General features: G+C 38.5%; 2 protein-coding genes across 3 annotated transcripts; both read right to left on the reverse strand.

Moving 5' to 3' along the window:
• Window positions 1-1,623: 1,623 nt before the first annotated feature.
• On the reverse strand, window positions 1,624-3,932 carry LOC133674655 (ACT domain-containing protein ACR2-like). Its single transcript, XM_062095869.1, has 6 exons — window positions 3,891-3,932; window positions 3,298-3,505; window positions 3,136-3,203; window positions 2,349-3,032; window positions 2,154-2,258; window positions 1,624-2,046 (listed from the first exon to the last, which is right to left on the reverse strand). Exons 1-6 carry the CDS (start codon window positions 3,930-3,932, stop codon window positions 1,684-1,686), a joined length of 1,470 nt encoding a protein of 489 aa, XP_061951853.1. The 3' UTR covers window positions 1,624-1,683.
• A 1,932-nt stretch (window positions 3,933-5,864) lies between these two features.
• LOC133674941 (uncharacterized) lies at window positions 5,865-14,548 on the reverse strand. Of its 2 annotated transcripts, none has more exons than XM_062096243.1 (10): window positions 12,959-14,548; window positions 11,915-12,388; window positions 11,517-11,818; window positions 10,147-10,872; window positions 9,783-10,061; window positions 9,492-9,653; window positions 8,465-9,403; window positions 8,165-8,380; window positions 7,063-7,323; window positions 5,865-6,516 (listed from the first exon to the last, which is right to left on the reverse strand). In XM_062096243.1, the coding sequence occupies exons 1-10, from the start codon at window positions 14,373-14,375 to the stop codon at window positions 6,178-6,180; spliced, it is 5,115 nt and encodes a 1,704-aa protein (XP_061952227.1). In that variant the 5' UTR covers window positions 14,376-14,548; the 3' UTR covers window positions 5,865-6,177. The 2 variants fall into 2 exon arrangements, with proteins under 2 accessions (XP_061952227.1, XP_061952226.1); XM_062096242.1 differs by having other exon boundaries at window positions 9,783-10,073.

Consider the following 14,548-nt stretch of genomic DNA (forward strand, 5'->3'; position numbering starts at 1 on the left):
TTAATGTGAAAAAATGTTTTTATTTAGTTATCATATTTTTATTACACGGATCTCGGGTTTGACGAGTTAACCTGAATTTTTTTTTTGTTTTTTTTGTTTTTAATCAATTTTTTTCATTTGACCCATCAATTTTTTTTTCTATTTAGTTATCAAACTTTCATGACGCGAATCCCAGGTTTGACGGGTTAACCTGATTTGACGGGTTAACTCAATTGATTTAGTTTTTTTTTCTTTTTCCTCATTGGTAATATGCTTATGTCTTTTGTTTGTTTTTGTTTTTTTTTTATTAATTTTTTTTCATTTAGTTTAGATTGTTAATGTTCACTTTTTTTTCTATTTCTTTTAATGAATTTTTTTTTTGTTTAATTTAGTTTGTTAATGTGAAAAAAAAATTTTATTTAGTTATCATACTTTCATGACACGGATCTCGGGTTTGACGGGTTAACCTGGTTTAACGAGTTAACCTGAATTTTTTTTTCTTTTTAATCATTTTTTTCGTTTAGTTTAGTTTGTTAATTTTTTTTCGTATGACCTATCGATTTTTTTTTCTATTTAGTTATCAAACTTTCATGACGCGAATCTCAGGTTTAACGGGTTAACCTGATTTGACGGGTTAACTCAGTTGATTTAGATTTCTTTTTCTTTTTTCTCATTAGTAACAGGCTTATGTCTTTTGTTTGTTTTTGTTTTTTTTATTATTTTTAATTACTTTTTTTTTCGTTTAGTTTAGGTTGTTAATGTTTAATTTTTTGTCTATTTAATTATCAGACTTTCATGACATGAATCCCGGGTTTGACAGGTAACCTGGTTTGACGGATTAGCTCGGTTAATTCTGGGTTAACCCGTCAATTTTTTTTTTCTATTTAGTTATCAAACTTTCACGACACGAATCCAAGGTTTAACGGGTTAACCCAGTTAATTCAGATTTTTTTTCTTTTTCTTTATTAGTTTTTTTCTTTCTATTGGTTTTTTTTCTTTTTAATTAATTTATTTAATTATCATACTTTTATGACATGACCTTGCAGCTAGATCCACATCCAAGGCTATTGGGTTTGGTATTAGAGCTAGACCTAGACCTACTGGGTCATGCAAGTTTAATATTATTATTATTATTATAAATATTACTTTTAAATTAGGCATTATAACCAAACCCAAGATTCTTGGATATAGCTTTACAAAAAGACCTAACATTTTTAGATCTTAGTTTTTTTTTGTATTTTTTATACAAAAAAATTAACCCGTGGCATCGCGTGAGTTATGTGACTAGTATATATATATATATATATATATATATATATATATATGGTGATCTAAGTTATGCCTGGGCTGGTCAAAAAAATTTAAATACTCGAATTATTAACTTGATTGAATTTAATAAGATTGGGTAGCATAATAATATGATTTAAACAATAGAGAATAATAATAAAGGAAACATAAAACAAAATGAGCTACAAATATTTTTTTGAAGAATTATTTTGTAACCAAATTGATATATCCCATTACAGTGGATTCAAGTGATTATTAAACAGTCCCACTTGCAGTTTATTAACTCTGCCTAAATATCTTTATAAAATTAACAATTAATTAATTAATTAATATTTGTACAAATCCTAGCTAGCTATATACCAATAAAATGATAAATTCATTAATGAACTAAAACGTTAATATTTACATCATGATCACTTAATTTATTGCGACGAAGTTGTGAGAAAATCGTTCAATTTGAGATTTGAGCAAGTCTCCAAAAGAGAAACGATGCCTTTCATCTGGGCTAATATTTGTGATCGTCCTCGTCGTCGACGTCGTCGTCGACGTATCATTCTTGATCACTTCAAGATCAGTTAGACCCATTTCCTTCATTGACTTGATGAATCCCATATCTACTTCATTCCCTGAGATGTCTCTTACATAGAAAGCATTCACTACTTTCTCTCCTTCTGTTGCTACATCTGCTCGAACGACGGCCAGTCCATTTTCTCGGAGAACTCGAGTTATGTCCGATAGTAGCCCTAATCTATTTTCTGCACGTAACTTCAACAGAACACCCTGCGCCCAAACAGCAAAAATAAACAAATTTGACCATTGAAAATCATATGATTCTAGATCCATGTAATATATATATATATATATATATATATTTAACGAGGGCTCACCTCACTAACCCGACGCTCTATGGCAGCCTCTAAGCATTTAATTACTCGCTCTTTCTCACTCTCTGTGTTAGGTGCATATCCATCATTGTGTCTAATGAAGTATTCCTGTAGCAACAAATATTTGTGGTTGATTAGTTCATTGAGAAATACGATTGCGGCATAATATTTTATTTGAATGTTTTTATTCCAACTTACTTGAAATGCACGGCCATCATGATCAGAGCTAACCGAAGCATGGAAAATCACATATTGCATATCGGTAAGTGTGCATACGGTATCGAACATGAGCCTTCGCCGATCCTTGCACTCTATGTTAACAATTGAATACTCCTTTTGGTCACAGTTCTCGATCGAAACCACCATCTTTGACCCTCCTTTGTTGTTATTCAATCCGGTTCCCGTTGAGGATGAGCTTCTAGGCCCATCAAAATCTCTTACCGAAAGCATGAGTTGATGCAACCTCCTCTCTACATTGCTTACGGTGCCTTCCCCTCCAAGAAAGCCCCCGGTCTTCACTTCTCGATTGTTGATTTGGGATGGTTCACCAGCGCTTCGCACTGTGTTGGTGCGGAGCACTGTGGTTAGATGATCCTCGATGGAGGCGAGGCGGTGAGGGTCTTCAATTGGTGTGTGGGAGGATGGATCGGAAATATAAGCGACACAAGCTAATCGAGCATTGTGGCTCCAAGCATGGACTTCCACAATGTTGCATTGAAGGTCTGCCAAGGCAGCTGATATCTCGGAGAAGAGGCCAGGCCTGTCGGTTCCTGACATTTCAATGGCCGTGTGCTCGCTTGAATGGTCAGCTTCGAAAATATTGTTGGTATATGCTCTTGCATTAGGAGGGCTTGGGGTACTCTCCCTTGTTGTCCCTATAGCCTGCAAATTAAAGTTTTAGGTTGGGTGGTAATTCTTCGTTAAATTAATTACAATAACAATGACGCTAATCGCACTAGCTTGATGAAAGATCACAGTTGATTACCTGCTGGATATAGTTGATAACATTTTGATCTCTAAGTTTCTTGCCATGCTCATCTTTAACATGAAAAACTGCATGAATGCGCAAATCAATCGTTCATCAACATGGGTTGATCATAAGGCCCAACAAGATGTGGTTAATAGAATGCATAAAATTAATACTTACCATCCATGAACCATCCAGCATCGGAAGAAATATAGCCTTTTGAGATGGTGAGATTCAAGTCTGTCAGAACTTGCACAACCTCCAGGAGGAGGCCCTGCTTATTTACGCTGTCAACCTTCACAACTGTGCAATCTTCCATGCTTTCATTATCAATACAAACTCTACAACTGCAATGCCATGATGAACAATATATGTTGGCTTCAGGAGCCTGCAGCTATGGTGATTATCATAGGTTTGATTATGAATTCAAGGTTTCTATATTGAAAGATAAATCACTTACGTGGGCCCAAATATCCTCTCAGGCAGACTATCAAAATCAGGATCAAAGTAAGGCCAGCAAACATTCTTCATTCTGCATATCAAGATAGATCGAAAACGTAAAAACTAAGACTCCCAAATCATCATAGTTTGAGAGAGTTTACTAGCCTTTGAAAAACTTGTTTGTTTAGCAATGCATCGTAAAACTAGCGAATGATTGCTAATTTAGGCACAGTAACAGAAAATTGCAGTTGCTTAACAACTCATCAATGCTAGGAAAAAAAAAAGGATAGTCCAAAAATATGAAGGTAAGATTGTCTTCACCTCCCGGTTACCAATATTTCATATCTTAAAATGCTTGAATCCATTGCAGCCATTTACATAGCTGGTGGAGACCAATACTATACTAGCATACATTGGTTGTTGTTAATTTAGCCTGAAGCCCCCCTTTCTTCTTGGCAAATCTTTATTTTCTGGCAATTACTGGGGGCTATATATAGCGCATTACTTCAATTAAATTCGCAATGCAAGTTAATTATGGTAAATATAACAAAAAGCTAGGTTCTTGCACAAACATATAATCATGTGATTTCTTCTTTTGAAAGTCTCGGGTTCAAGTATTTCTTCTTTGTAAGAAAAAAATATCGTATGATTCCTTAAAATGTAGTTGCAAAAGGAGAAGCTAAGAGATCGAAGAGGAAGTTAAGTACAGTAGCTTACATTGATATTATACTGTAGTGGTACAGTGGCCGAGCTTATGAGGCAGAAATGCCCAGAAGGGAGAGATAAGAATCAAGAAGATGTCAATCTCCCTCTTGAAGAAAGGATGGTATTAAGAAGATTTATATCGAGAAAAGGTGGGATCCCTTCTTCAATATATATGGGAGAAAAGAGGGAAGAAAAATGTTGTTACTATTTTGAGGTTTGTGAATGAATCTTGATTAGCTTAAATAGAATGTTAAACACTTGTGGAAGCAATTTATTAGAAGAAAAATCATAGAAAAGGGTAAATGTACAAAAGTCAAATAATATTTATCGGCCACCTTTGTATTGATTTTGTCCTCTTTTCTTCGCCTCCATGTCTCACAATCATATCCACATGCTTCCCTATGTCTTTGGCGCCATCCTTTATCGAGTGGATAGTAATTAATCCCATTATAATAAAACAAGTAATTAGTAAGGAAAATTGCTCCTCCTAGCTCTCGATCTTTGATCTTCTCGCTGGCACAATGGCCAAAAACACGTCATTCAGATACGTGAGATAGCTGGCTATGGCAAGGTACTACTACCCAGTTCACCCGGGTAAAACTTGCTTTCAAGATACTCTATAAGCTATGGAGTTATCATTGTTATAGTAACTGCACAGGGATACGTTAGAGCAGCCTGTGAATCAAGAGGTTTGACTAGGGTTTAGAGATAAAGGATGGAAGATTAGATTATTATGTGGACTAGATCCATTATATTTGTTATTGATTTGATTTACGCTAATCATGTAGTAATTTATCATCCTAAATATCGAGCTCGTTATACTCACAGATACAAATTGTTTTGGTTCCATATTGATTTCTTAGGTTTTGGAGCTTAAATTTAAGAGGAATCTTGCTTGTAAATTCGAGTGAACTTCAAGGAAAGCTGTAGCAAGTTCATGGAAATTCACCCACCCCAAAAAATGGGGTATTCGCACCAAGAACAAAATTCTTGACATGGGTGAAAATGAAGTAGCTGTAATTATATGATTCGGTGACCACTTTGAGGCATTGGATTTTTTTTAGATGCCGAATCTGCTTCACTCATGTCCAAAAATAGAGAAGGAAATGTCCGATGCCTGATTTTTCAATCAGCTGTGATGTCACAAGATTTGCACATGGTAGAGAAACAGGTGTCTTGATTGTCAAAGCGTGTTAATTTTCTAGGCTATCTCATCACGGCACGATGGCGGGGAGTCAAAGATAACGTGGTTTGACCAATCCTATGATTAAAGCTAAGGATGGTAGTAATCTTATGATGACCTGGCCGAGTCATTTCTTCTAGTCGAAGGAAATATCGTTGTATGGTCTTCTCTTCTTGAACATGCCGGCCGAGATTTGGTTTTTTGTTTGAAGATTTATATCATGTTTTCTAGGATAAAGACCTCACGAGAACCAATAGGCAGGAGACCAAGCTGGGAACCCTAATAGCACTCCAGATCATGGAAAGAAAGCTACCCAAAATCAAACTGCTTTGTCAGGCGATTGGAACGTCACGTTATAGCATATTTTTCCACAAGAAAGGCATGGGAGAACGCCCTAATGAGAGGTGAACACTGAGAATAACCAACAAAACTTTTCAAGAGCTTTGCAATTAACTTTTTTATGAAAAAAGAACCGAAACAAGTATGGCATTTGCAACTGTCAGTCGTATTGGACTCGCTCCCCGCCGCCGGCGGCTCTCCCCCTTCCACATGAGATGTTGTATTTTATTCACTTTTTGTTTTCTTTTCTTTTTCAGTGTTCCAACAGTTGTACCAGTTAAAATGCCAGGAAATAACTCGAAGAGAACATCCCTTCGTATCGGGATGTCACCAGGCTCTGTATGGAGAACAAATGCCAACATTTGACATTATCGAGTCTGTGATTGCAAAATTTATGTATGGTTAAACCATGGACCAACTGCTCCATTTATGTGCCCGTTGCTGTGGATCCCAACACCATTTGAAATCAGTGGAGGCAATCCCACCGCCATTGGAGATGGAGCAGCAGGATACATCCCATGATTGTGGGGTAAGGTGTGGGGGCTCACATGAGGACTGGCTGGACTCCCCTTGCGCTGTTGGAGGACATGAATCTGCCTGAGACCTTCCTCATGAATACGTGATATCGTCTCTAACTCTTGCATCGATAGAGCTTCCAATCCGGCTCCATAAAGAGGGGCGTGTCGGGTCATTTCTTCTTGAAGAGAAGCTTCAAGGGTGTGGATATATTGCTGAAAAATGAAAGGGTTGAGAATTAATCTGACACTGCTGCTTCTAATTCACACAACGTGGAAAAATAACAAGTCTACCATTAAGATTTCATGTATGCTTGCAAATGATTAATCAATACAGAGCTTATATCATTCCAAGATGATGCTACCTGAAGCAGACATGCTAGACTTTATTGAAAGAACAGATAAAAGAAAACAGAGGCCGACCCTTCATTAGGTTATGTTGCGGCTCTTCTATTGTCATGCACATGCAAAGACCATCCACCAAAAAAGAAATCCCATTTTTAATGAAGTTTACCCAAATTGTTCAAGGAAAAACAAGTCCATCACCTAAAGCACGGACATTGCATGCAAGAGTTCAAATAGCAAATTAAGACAAGCCTGTTGAAAAAAAATTTAAGGTGATGGTTTTGATACTCAAAAGACAAAAAATGGAACTGCAAGCTTGATCAAGTATCATGACCAAGGCTTTTGATATGAACACATGATTAGACATGACTGTGATGATAAAATACTCAGAGGCACTGACTATGTAAAAGCACAAACCTGACAGGCCTGCAACTTTGATTCCATCCCATCAATATATGCTTCACACCTAGCAACCTGCTCTTCCTTCTCCCTCTTCTCTCCTTCCGTTTGCCCAACTGTTTGTGTCAACCTCCGAACCTCGTCCTCCAATGACTGACGGATTTCTTCCCTGGTCACATTCTCTGTTGCATATCGTTTCAGTTCTTCATCAAATCTTTTTCGTGCAGCTTCAGCACTCTTCAGCCTCTCAGTGAGAGCATTTTTCTCTTTTACTACTCTCTGCATTTAATATTTGCAGCACAACAGCAGTCAGCATTTAAGGGAGAAGAATGTGTAATCAGCTAAAATTGTTTCCATGAATTTTACGCTGAAACCTCAACCAACAGAATCTTCTAAAAAAAAAACATAATCCATCCACCTATCTCGAGGACAAAGAAGCAAATTCTACAGGAATATCTCAACCATATACATCCACAATGTTGCTTACAAATATCAACCAACTCTCTTATTTCCAAAACATTCCTCCATAAGAAAGAAATATGATAAGATTTGGCACGGCAGAGGAGTTCCATTTTTTCACTGCAGGAATTGAAATTTACAAAAAAAGATGTTCCAAGATTCTAAGGGAATTACAGTACATTGTGGAAAGAGGTGAATGGTGGGGCAGGATATTATTAACTGTCACTCCCTCCATTCTTGTAAAAAGTCTCCCCCTAATCTGGAAGTAGTGGAGGCGAGGTAATAACTTTAAAACTTTCAGACCCAAACTTCCAATCATAACCTTTTAACTAATTTAGCAAAATATACCCTGCGGACATAAAAGTAATTTGAAAATAGTTACCTTTCTCTCCCATTCTCAAACCAAACAAAGAAAAATTCTTTAACTTGCATTTCCATACTGATAAATTGAAATAAGGAAAGAGTATTCTCTTTCCATCCCTTTCCTTAATCCCCCTCCCTTCCCCTTCTCCCCAGAAATCCCAAACAGCGAGCCAGAAACAACTAGATGAGCTGTTGGCTAAGTTACTATTTCACCTTTAGATAACAAACAAGAAGTAATGGATTGATGTGGTAAAAAAACGAGAGCATTCATAAAGGAAAACATATCTCATGGTCTTACCTTCAATTCATCCCGTTTTCGGGACTTCAATTGGGAGAGTTGTGTCTCAGCATCATGAAGACGGTCTTGAAGAACTTTCTTCTCAACTGTAAGCTTGATAATTTCATCATCTCTCTCTGAACGTACCCATTCAAGCTGACTCTCAACTTCATGAATCTGTTCAGAAAGTTCCTTCTTCTCCCGAGCGAAGCGATCCATCTCAGCCCTCATTTCAGACTGTCATTTCAACAGTATTATCAACATTAATAAATTCCACATAAAAAATTCCTACATGTTAATTAACTGGATTATATCAGGTACCTTTAGCCTATTGTTAGTGGCCTCAGAGTCACTCAATTTTTGAGATAGATTTGCCTTCTCCCGAGCCATATTGGAAATTTCTGCTTTCCTCTCATCACGCATACGGATAATTTCATCTTCACTAGCACATAGCTGGTGCCAAAGAGCAGCCCGGTCAACATTTGCAAGTTCAGCAACCTCCCGCATCATGCTCAGAACAGGTTTAACAATCTCTTGCTCCTCGCAAACTAAAATAGCCAATATATCCAAATCTAGATCTACATCACGACTATTATCTGTAGTACTGGTGGCATGATCAACAAGTCTCTTTAGCATTCTCCCTCTACAGGGCTCATTTGCATACCATTTAAATAGTATCGTGTACAACATCTTAACAAATCCCTTCACACAAAGGTCTCTAGAAAAGGCCAGTGTCTCAGCAAGACCAAGAACAACAGAGAAATCATCCCGTTGAACTCGCAGCTGTTCACTGGCTTCTCCCTCTAGTATAGCATCTTCCTGCTGAAAATTTTCAGCAACAAATCTGGCATTAAAATTCAATCTTTGAGCGAGACGCCTTTCCAAGACAATTGCTACAGATTGAGCCATAATTGCTCCTCGGCCTACAGCCCTCTCAAATGTTTGAGAAGCTTCAAGAGCAAGGCAAGGTATGGATAACATCTCAATCAGAATATAAATGTCAGAAAAATGACTGCTAGAATGGAATGTCTGCTCATCCACCACCTGCAACCTTTCAGCAGCAGATGCATTTTCTCCAAACAAGAAAAGACCACAAGGCAATGTTGAGCAGCTGTCGCCAAGGTCATCATCGCAATCAATATCTCTTAGTATGGTTTCAGCAACATCTCCCCAACTATTCACAGTTTTGCTCAAAAAATCCAGGACAAAAGGGGACACGTCAGCCCCCAAAATTTTTAGCCTACTACGAACAGATCTGACCTACAAAAGAAAACAGAGAAATTTAAATAAGCATTAAAGAGATCTTGTCAAACAACAGAGGAAGATATTCTGAGAAAGAAATGCGTACTGCTTCAGGAAGATGTTGGCATTGGGATGCGGCTTTGAATATAAAATCAATGGTAGCAGCAAGAGGTTCATCATTTGAGTCAGCCAAAAGATCAAAAGACTGAAATAGAACACGCTCCCACACATCACTGCCACACTCCAGTTGACTAAGAGCACCAAAAACCTAAGAATGACCATCAAAATCACACAATGAAATATCTGGCAATAGACTTAAAGAAGAACAGTATGTGCAGTTGGTCAAAATAGAGAGGGAGTTTTTTATAAAAGTCTATCTATTCAACAGTTATCTTACAGGTATCCGCAATGCAGGTTCTGCATCAGGCTTTTGAAGTCTTTCAAGAAGTGCATAAGCAACCAGAGGATGCTCTGCATGCTCAACCAATTTGGGTACCAAAGAAACCAGGTCAGGCTGCAGATGCTTAGGAGCTTTATCCAACACAAGAGCTATCTTTTGCGCAGACTGCGGTCTTCGTCTTGGCTCTGGGCAGCCTTGTGGAACAGCTCCATCTAGGGCCCTCAGTGAGTTGACAATCAGTCCCAAGAGCTCCTCAGATTGTTCCGGCCACTTGGTCTGAAAGTCCGACTTCTCCAAGTAATTAATATAAACCAAAATATTACACAGGAAAAGTAAACAGTTATGCAGTGGAAATCCATACCTTAGAGCGAAGTGAAGCATTTCCTGAAGCACCCCCTGCTGTTGTTACGGGTGGATGAATAGGCTGTCCTGGAAGAGCTTGTCCAGGCATACCAGTCCCATTTATGTCAGAGCTCTGAACAGCAGATGCTCTAGTAGAATCATCTAGACCAGAATCCAATCTTTCATGTACAGGAAACCGAGCAGATTCTGTTGCTCCACTTTCCCTGTCAGATTCCAATGGGCTGGCCGTACCACTGCCATCAAGAGAAGGCTTTGGGTGTGCATCAGATGAATCATCATTTGAACTTCCTTCAGAAGGTTGGCAACATTCAACCATTATGTCCAAAAGTAAATCTATAATTGCCTGCTGCAAAACTTTTACTCCCATCAACAAGTTCATCAAGCTGGGGGAAGATTCATCAGCCTTTGTGGCCTTCTTTGCATCATTGCTACCGGAAAGTTTTGTTGGAAGAAGCAGCCTCTTTACTTTAGCAGGGTCATCAAGATAAACACGTAGCCCAGTCAGAAAACCAGCAATGGCACCAGCATCCATTAAAAGCTTTTCTCGTAAAGTAACCTGTGGCTGCGAAGGATTATCTCCATATGTGAGGTGAAACCCAGCTCTGGAAAGAAGGTTTCTAAAGATATCTTCTTCATCTCCACTTATTCCTTCACTATCATCAGAATCAATGAGTTCATCGGGATCAGTTGTTAAAGCATCCTGATCATCCTCAGATGCCAAAACCTAACAGAAGGCAGAACAAACATAAACATTCAGCCATCATATGAAGAAGATATGATAACAAAATAAAAAATGCTGCTTCTGATCTCCAACAAATTTGTACAAATGTACTGGTTATTGAAAATAAGATGCATAGGAGTAAATTTTTATAGCACAAAAATGCATGCATGAAAGGTACACAAAAAAATCAGAACCATTGAACTGGTGGGCTAATTCATGATTGTTTTCATGCACTATTCTTACATGCATTTTCCTGATGTGTTGCACAAAAAAAAGGTGCATACAAAATTACCAATACGTGGGATGAGCCAGTGGGGTTTAGGGAGTGGAGTGCAACTACCCCCATTATGGGGTTCAAGGCCTAGTGGGCCTCTCAATGAACCAAAACAAATAATGTTCTTATAATTCTGAGATAAAATAACTTAAAAAGAGTGTAAAATATAGGACATCTAAAATGCCTGGCTGGTGTAAAAAGAAGATTTTAAAAACTCGGACACAAAAGTTCTCTCCATTGGCACATGATGTTGAAGGTTAAAAATCACACAGGAACATGATGCAGACACATGAACCAACAGGCATATCACCATACAAGAATCTCAGTACATAAAAATAGCAGAAAATGATCGAAGAAAGACTGTAATTCTAACCTCTAAATCTGAAAACTCGAACCATGGGCAGCAATCTAATATTTCACAGACAAAAACAACGGTGTCTCGTACAAGGAACCCTGCATCTGTTTCCAACATATCTGACACCTTCATGAATTGCAGGACAGAATTATTCCATGTCTTTGTACAAATAGATGACTCCTTCCACACAGTCTTGGCAGGATTTTTTTGATTCACTACAGCCATTCTGTATCTGACCCAAAAGTTTTTATCTGGATCACTACCAACTGACTGATCACTCTCTAAGTATATGCATATGGTGTCAAAGGACTCATACACACCTGCATGGGAAAAAATACATACCATCAGTTGAATAAAGAAAGAGGGCAGCTGCAACCAGAACTTCAGCTCAGAGATGACCAAAGATAACTACTCACCAATCCGAAGCTCACAACCACCAGCTTGGAAGAACTTGCTAAATATTTTTCGAGTTTCCATTATTTCTTTGAAGGACAAGAAGTTCTCCACTTTCCACGTAAATGAACTTCTTTTGCCAACCCCATCAATCTGGGAAGCACTATTAGTTGACTCGGTATCCTGATCAGTAAAATCTTGCATTATGGATGTTTCTTTCAGGATGAGAACCTCTGCAGAGAATACAACAGTATCTTGAACAAGAAACCCAGAATCTTGATCAAACAGGCTTGTAAGTGTCACAAATTCACGCCAACCCCAATCTTTGGCTGCTTTGGAATAGCGATTCTGAGATTCCTTTGTGACAGATTTTTCCTCCATCCTCTGGTTCACAACTGACAATCGATGACTCACAAAACAACTCCAGTCGCTAGAAGTATTTCGTGAATCCGTAACTTCAAGAAACACTGAAAGGTGGCATGGTGGCTGAGACTGCCCTGATACCACCAAGCATACAGGAATTTCTCATCACTTCACTTTCCTAAAATACTTCCAGTTGGGCTTACAAATTAACTTGAAACCATTTTGCATGTGAGCAAAGAGAAGGCATTAACTGTCAATTTGGTTTACATATCTTGTACAATTAGCTTAAATACATGATGCATGCAATCAAAGAAAACCTTCTCTTTCCTAGCACAGCCCAAGGACCAAAACTTAACTAGTTAAATTATAAGCGGAATGCAATGATGCATGGTGTTTTGCAAAACCTTAATCCAGTTAAGTGAGTTTATCACTAATATAAAAAATAAAAATATGAAGCTACTTCAAATAAATCCAGCATAACAGACCATTATAAAAAGATAGCAAGCAAGCTCTCTGTGTCCACATAAGTAGGAAGAACTACTGCTCAACTATCCATATCGAGACGTGCTGCACTTGTCTTAAAATCATCAATTAGAGCAGGATTTTCATAATAGATTCAAGGCATACTCCAAGTCTGTTAGCATAAAAATAAATGAGCAACGGTAAGTTCATAGCTAAATAATACTAATGACAATCTTGCATACCTCGAGGATAAACAATGAGTCGGCAATCCCGGTTCCCAATCTGAAACCTCCTGCTCTTGATGCAAAGACCAGTAATCTTCCTCTTCTTCAAAAGATCCTTCAACCTCGTAAAATTCTCAATCCTCCAAGTGAATTTCCCCATATGCCCATCAGACTTCCTTGCTCCACCCCCAATCCTCCCTCCATTTAAACCCCCATTCTTTGAAAAGCTACTGAACTCCTTAATCACATGAAATGAAGTGCTAAAAACGGCAGTATCATCAACCAAAAACCCTGATTCAGCCCCAACAAAATCAGCCATCTTCATATAATCATTCCACCCCAAACTTGTATTATCCCCGCTTTTATTATCTGCCGCAAACCGTCCATATGAATCCCTATGCACATGATTGCTCCCCCCAGCCTTTTGATTCAAAACAGACATTCTAAACAAACACCAACAACTCCTATCCGAAACACTTGTCTTCTCCGTATCCTTACTCTCCAAACACATAGACAAATAATCCGTACCATTCACTGAACTCTGATACACACTAATCCTTAAATTACATTCCCCAGCAGGAAACACCTGACTCATTATCTTCTGTGTCTTAATCATTTCCTTGAACAAGCTAAAATTATGCACTTTCCACGTAAATTTCCCACTCAACACATCCGATACTGGTCCCACAACTACAGAATTCGATGAAATCGATAAAGAAACCCCCGATTGCACCTCATTATTACTAGTGCTACTACTATTGTCGCGGATAAAACTAACTGACTCATTTAAAATCAAAATATCGGCGGTGATTAAAACGCAATCATTATTAAACAAATAACCTAATTTGGAATCGAAAACGGTAGAAGCCGGGGTAAAATCACACCAACCGTGTGATTTTTTCTTGCTGGAAAACCGATGCCATGAATCACGGTGTATAGTTTTGGAATCATCAAGTGGATTAAAAATTGATAAACGGTAGCTAGCAAAACAATCCCATTTTGACGATGATGTACCGCGCGGGTCCATGATTTGAAGGTAGATTGAGATGTAGCCAGGCAAAGCTTGAGAGTCACCTTTAGGGTAAATTAATAAACGGCAATCGTAACCGCCTACCTCAAAATATTTACTCCATAATGCCCTAGCTTTGACACGTGGAAAATTCTGCACCGTCCATTTGCAGATTGCCGAATACTCCCCTCGCCGATCGATTGTAACGGCTTCTGCCGCCGCTCCGTTCGTTCCGTCTCGCGTGGTCCCCACGGTGATATCGTCAATTGTTGTGGTGGTTGATGTTGGCGTTGCTGTGGTAGTGGATGATGATGTGGCGAGAGAGGATTGGTCGGAGGGGGAAGGTGTAGGGGCGGATGAGGAGCAGGATGAGGATGTGGCTGCCGCTTCCATTGAAGTGGCGATGGTGGTGGTGTGGTGTTTCATTGTTTGTTAGGGGTTTTTGGTGTTTGGTGTTATTCAGTATTTATTTTATTTTTACTTTTCTCTCTCTAGAGTTTTGATCAAAAAATTTAGAGAGAGGGAGAGGAAGAAAGAGAGGAGGGGTGTGTGGGCGTGAGGGTAAAGGGAGGAGGCTGTTCTGGACAATGAGCTCCTTG

This window comes from Populus nigra, chromosome 15 (genome assembly GCF_951802175.1).
Source record: "Populus nigra chromosome 15, ddPopNigr1.1, whole genome shotgun sequence".
Lineage (NCBI taxonomy): Eukaryota > Viridiplantae > Streptophyta > Magnoliopsida > Malpighiales > Salicaceae > Populus > Populus nigra.

What these genes read in the sequence shown, in the direction of transcription:
- LOC133674655 (XM_062095869.1), bottom strand. Translation starts at nt 3,932, where the DNA reads ATGGCTGCAATGGATTCAAGCATTTTAAGATATGAAATATTG. An exon ending in TTTTAAGATATGAAATATTG is followed by an intron (nt 3,506 to 3,890) that starts GTAACCGGGAGG and finishes CCATAGCTGCAG; the next exon opens with GCTCCTGAAGCCAACATATA. An exon ending in TGCTGGATGGTTCATGGATG is followed by an intron (nt 3,204 to 3,297) that starts GTAAGTATTAAT and finishes GCATTCATGCAG; the next exon opens with TTTTTCATGTTAAAGATGAG.
- LOC133674941 (XM_062096242.1), bottom strand. Translation starts at nt 14,375, where the DNA reads ATGAAACACCACACCACCACCATCGCCACTTCAATGGAAGCGGCAGCC. An exon ending in GCCAACATCTTCCTGAAGCA is followed by an intron (nt 9,404 to 9,491) that starts GTACGCATTTCT and finishes TTTCTTTTGTAG; the next exon opens with GTCAGATCTGTTCGTAGTAG. An exon ending in CAAAGTTGCAGGCCTGTCAG is followed by an intron (nt 6,517 to 7,062) that starts GTTTGTGCTTTT and finishes TTCATTTTTCAG; the next exon opens with CAATATATCCACACCCTTGA.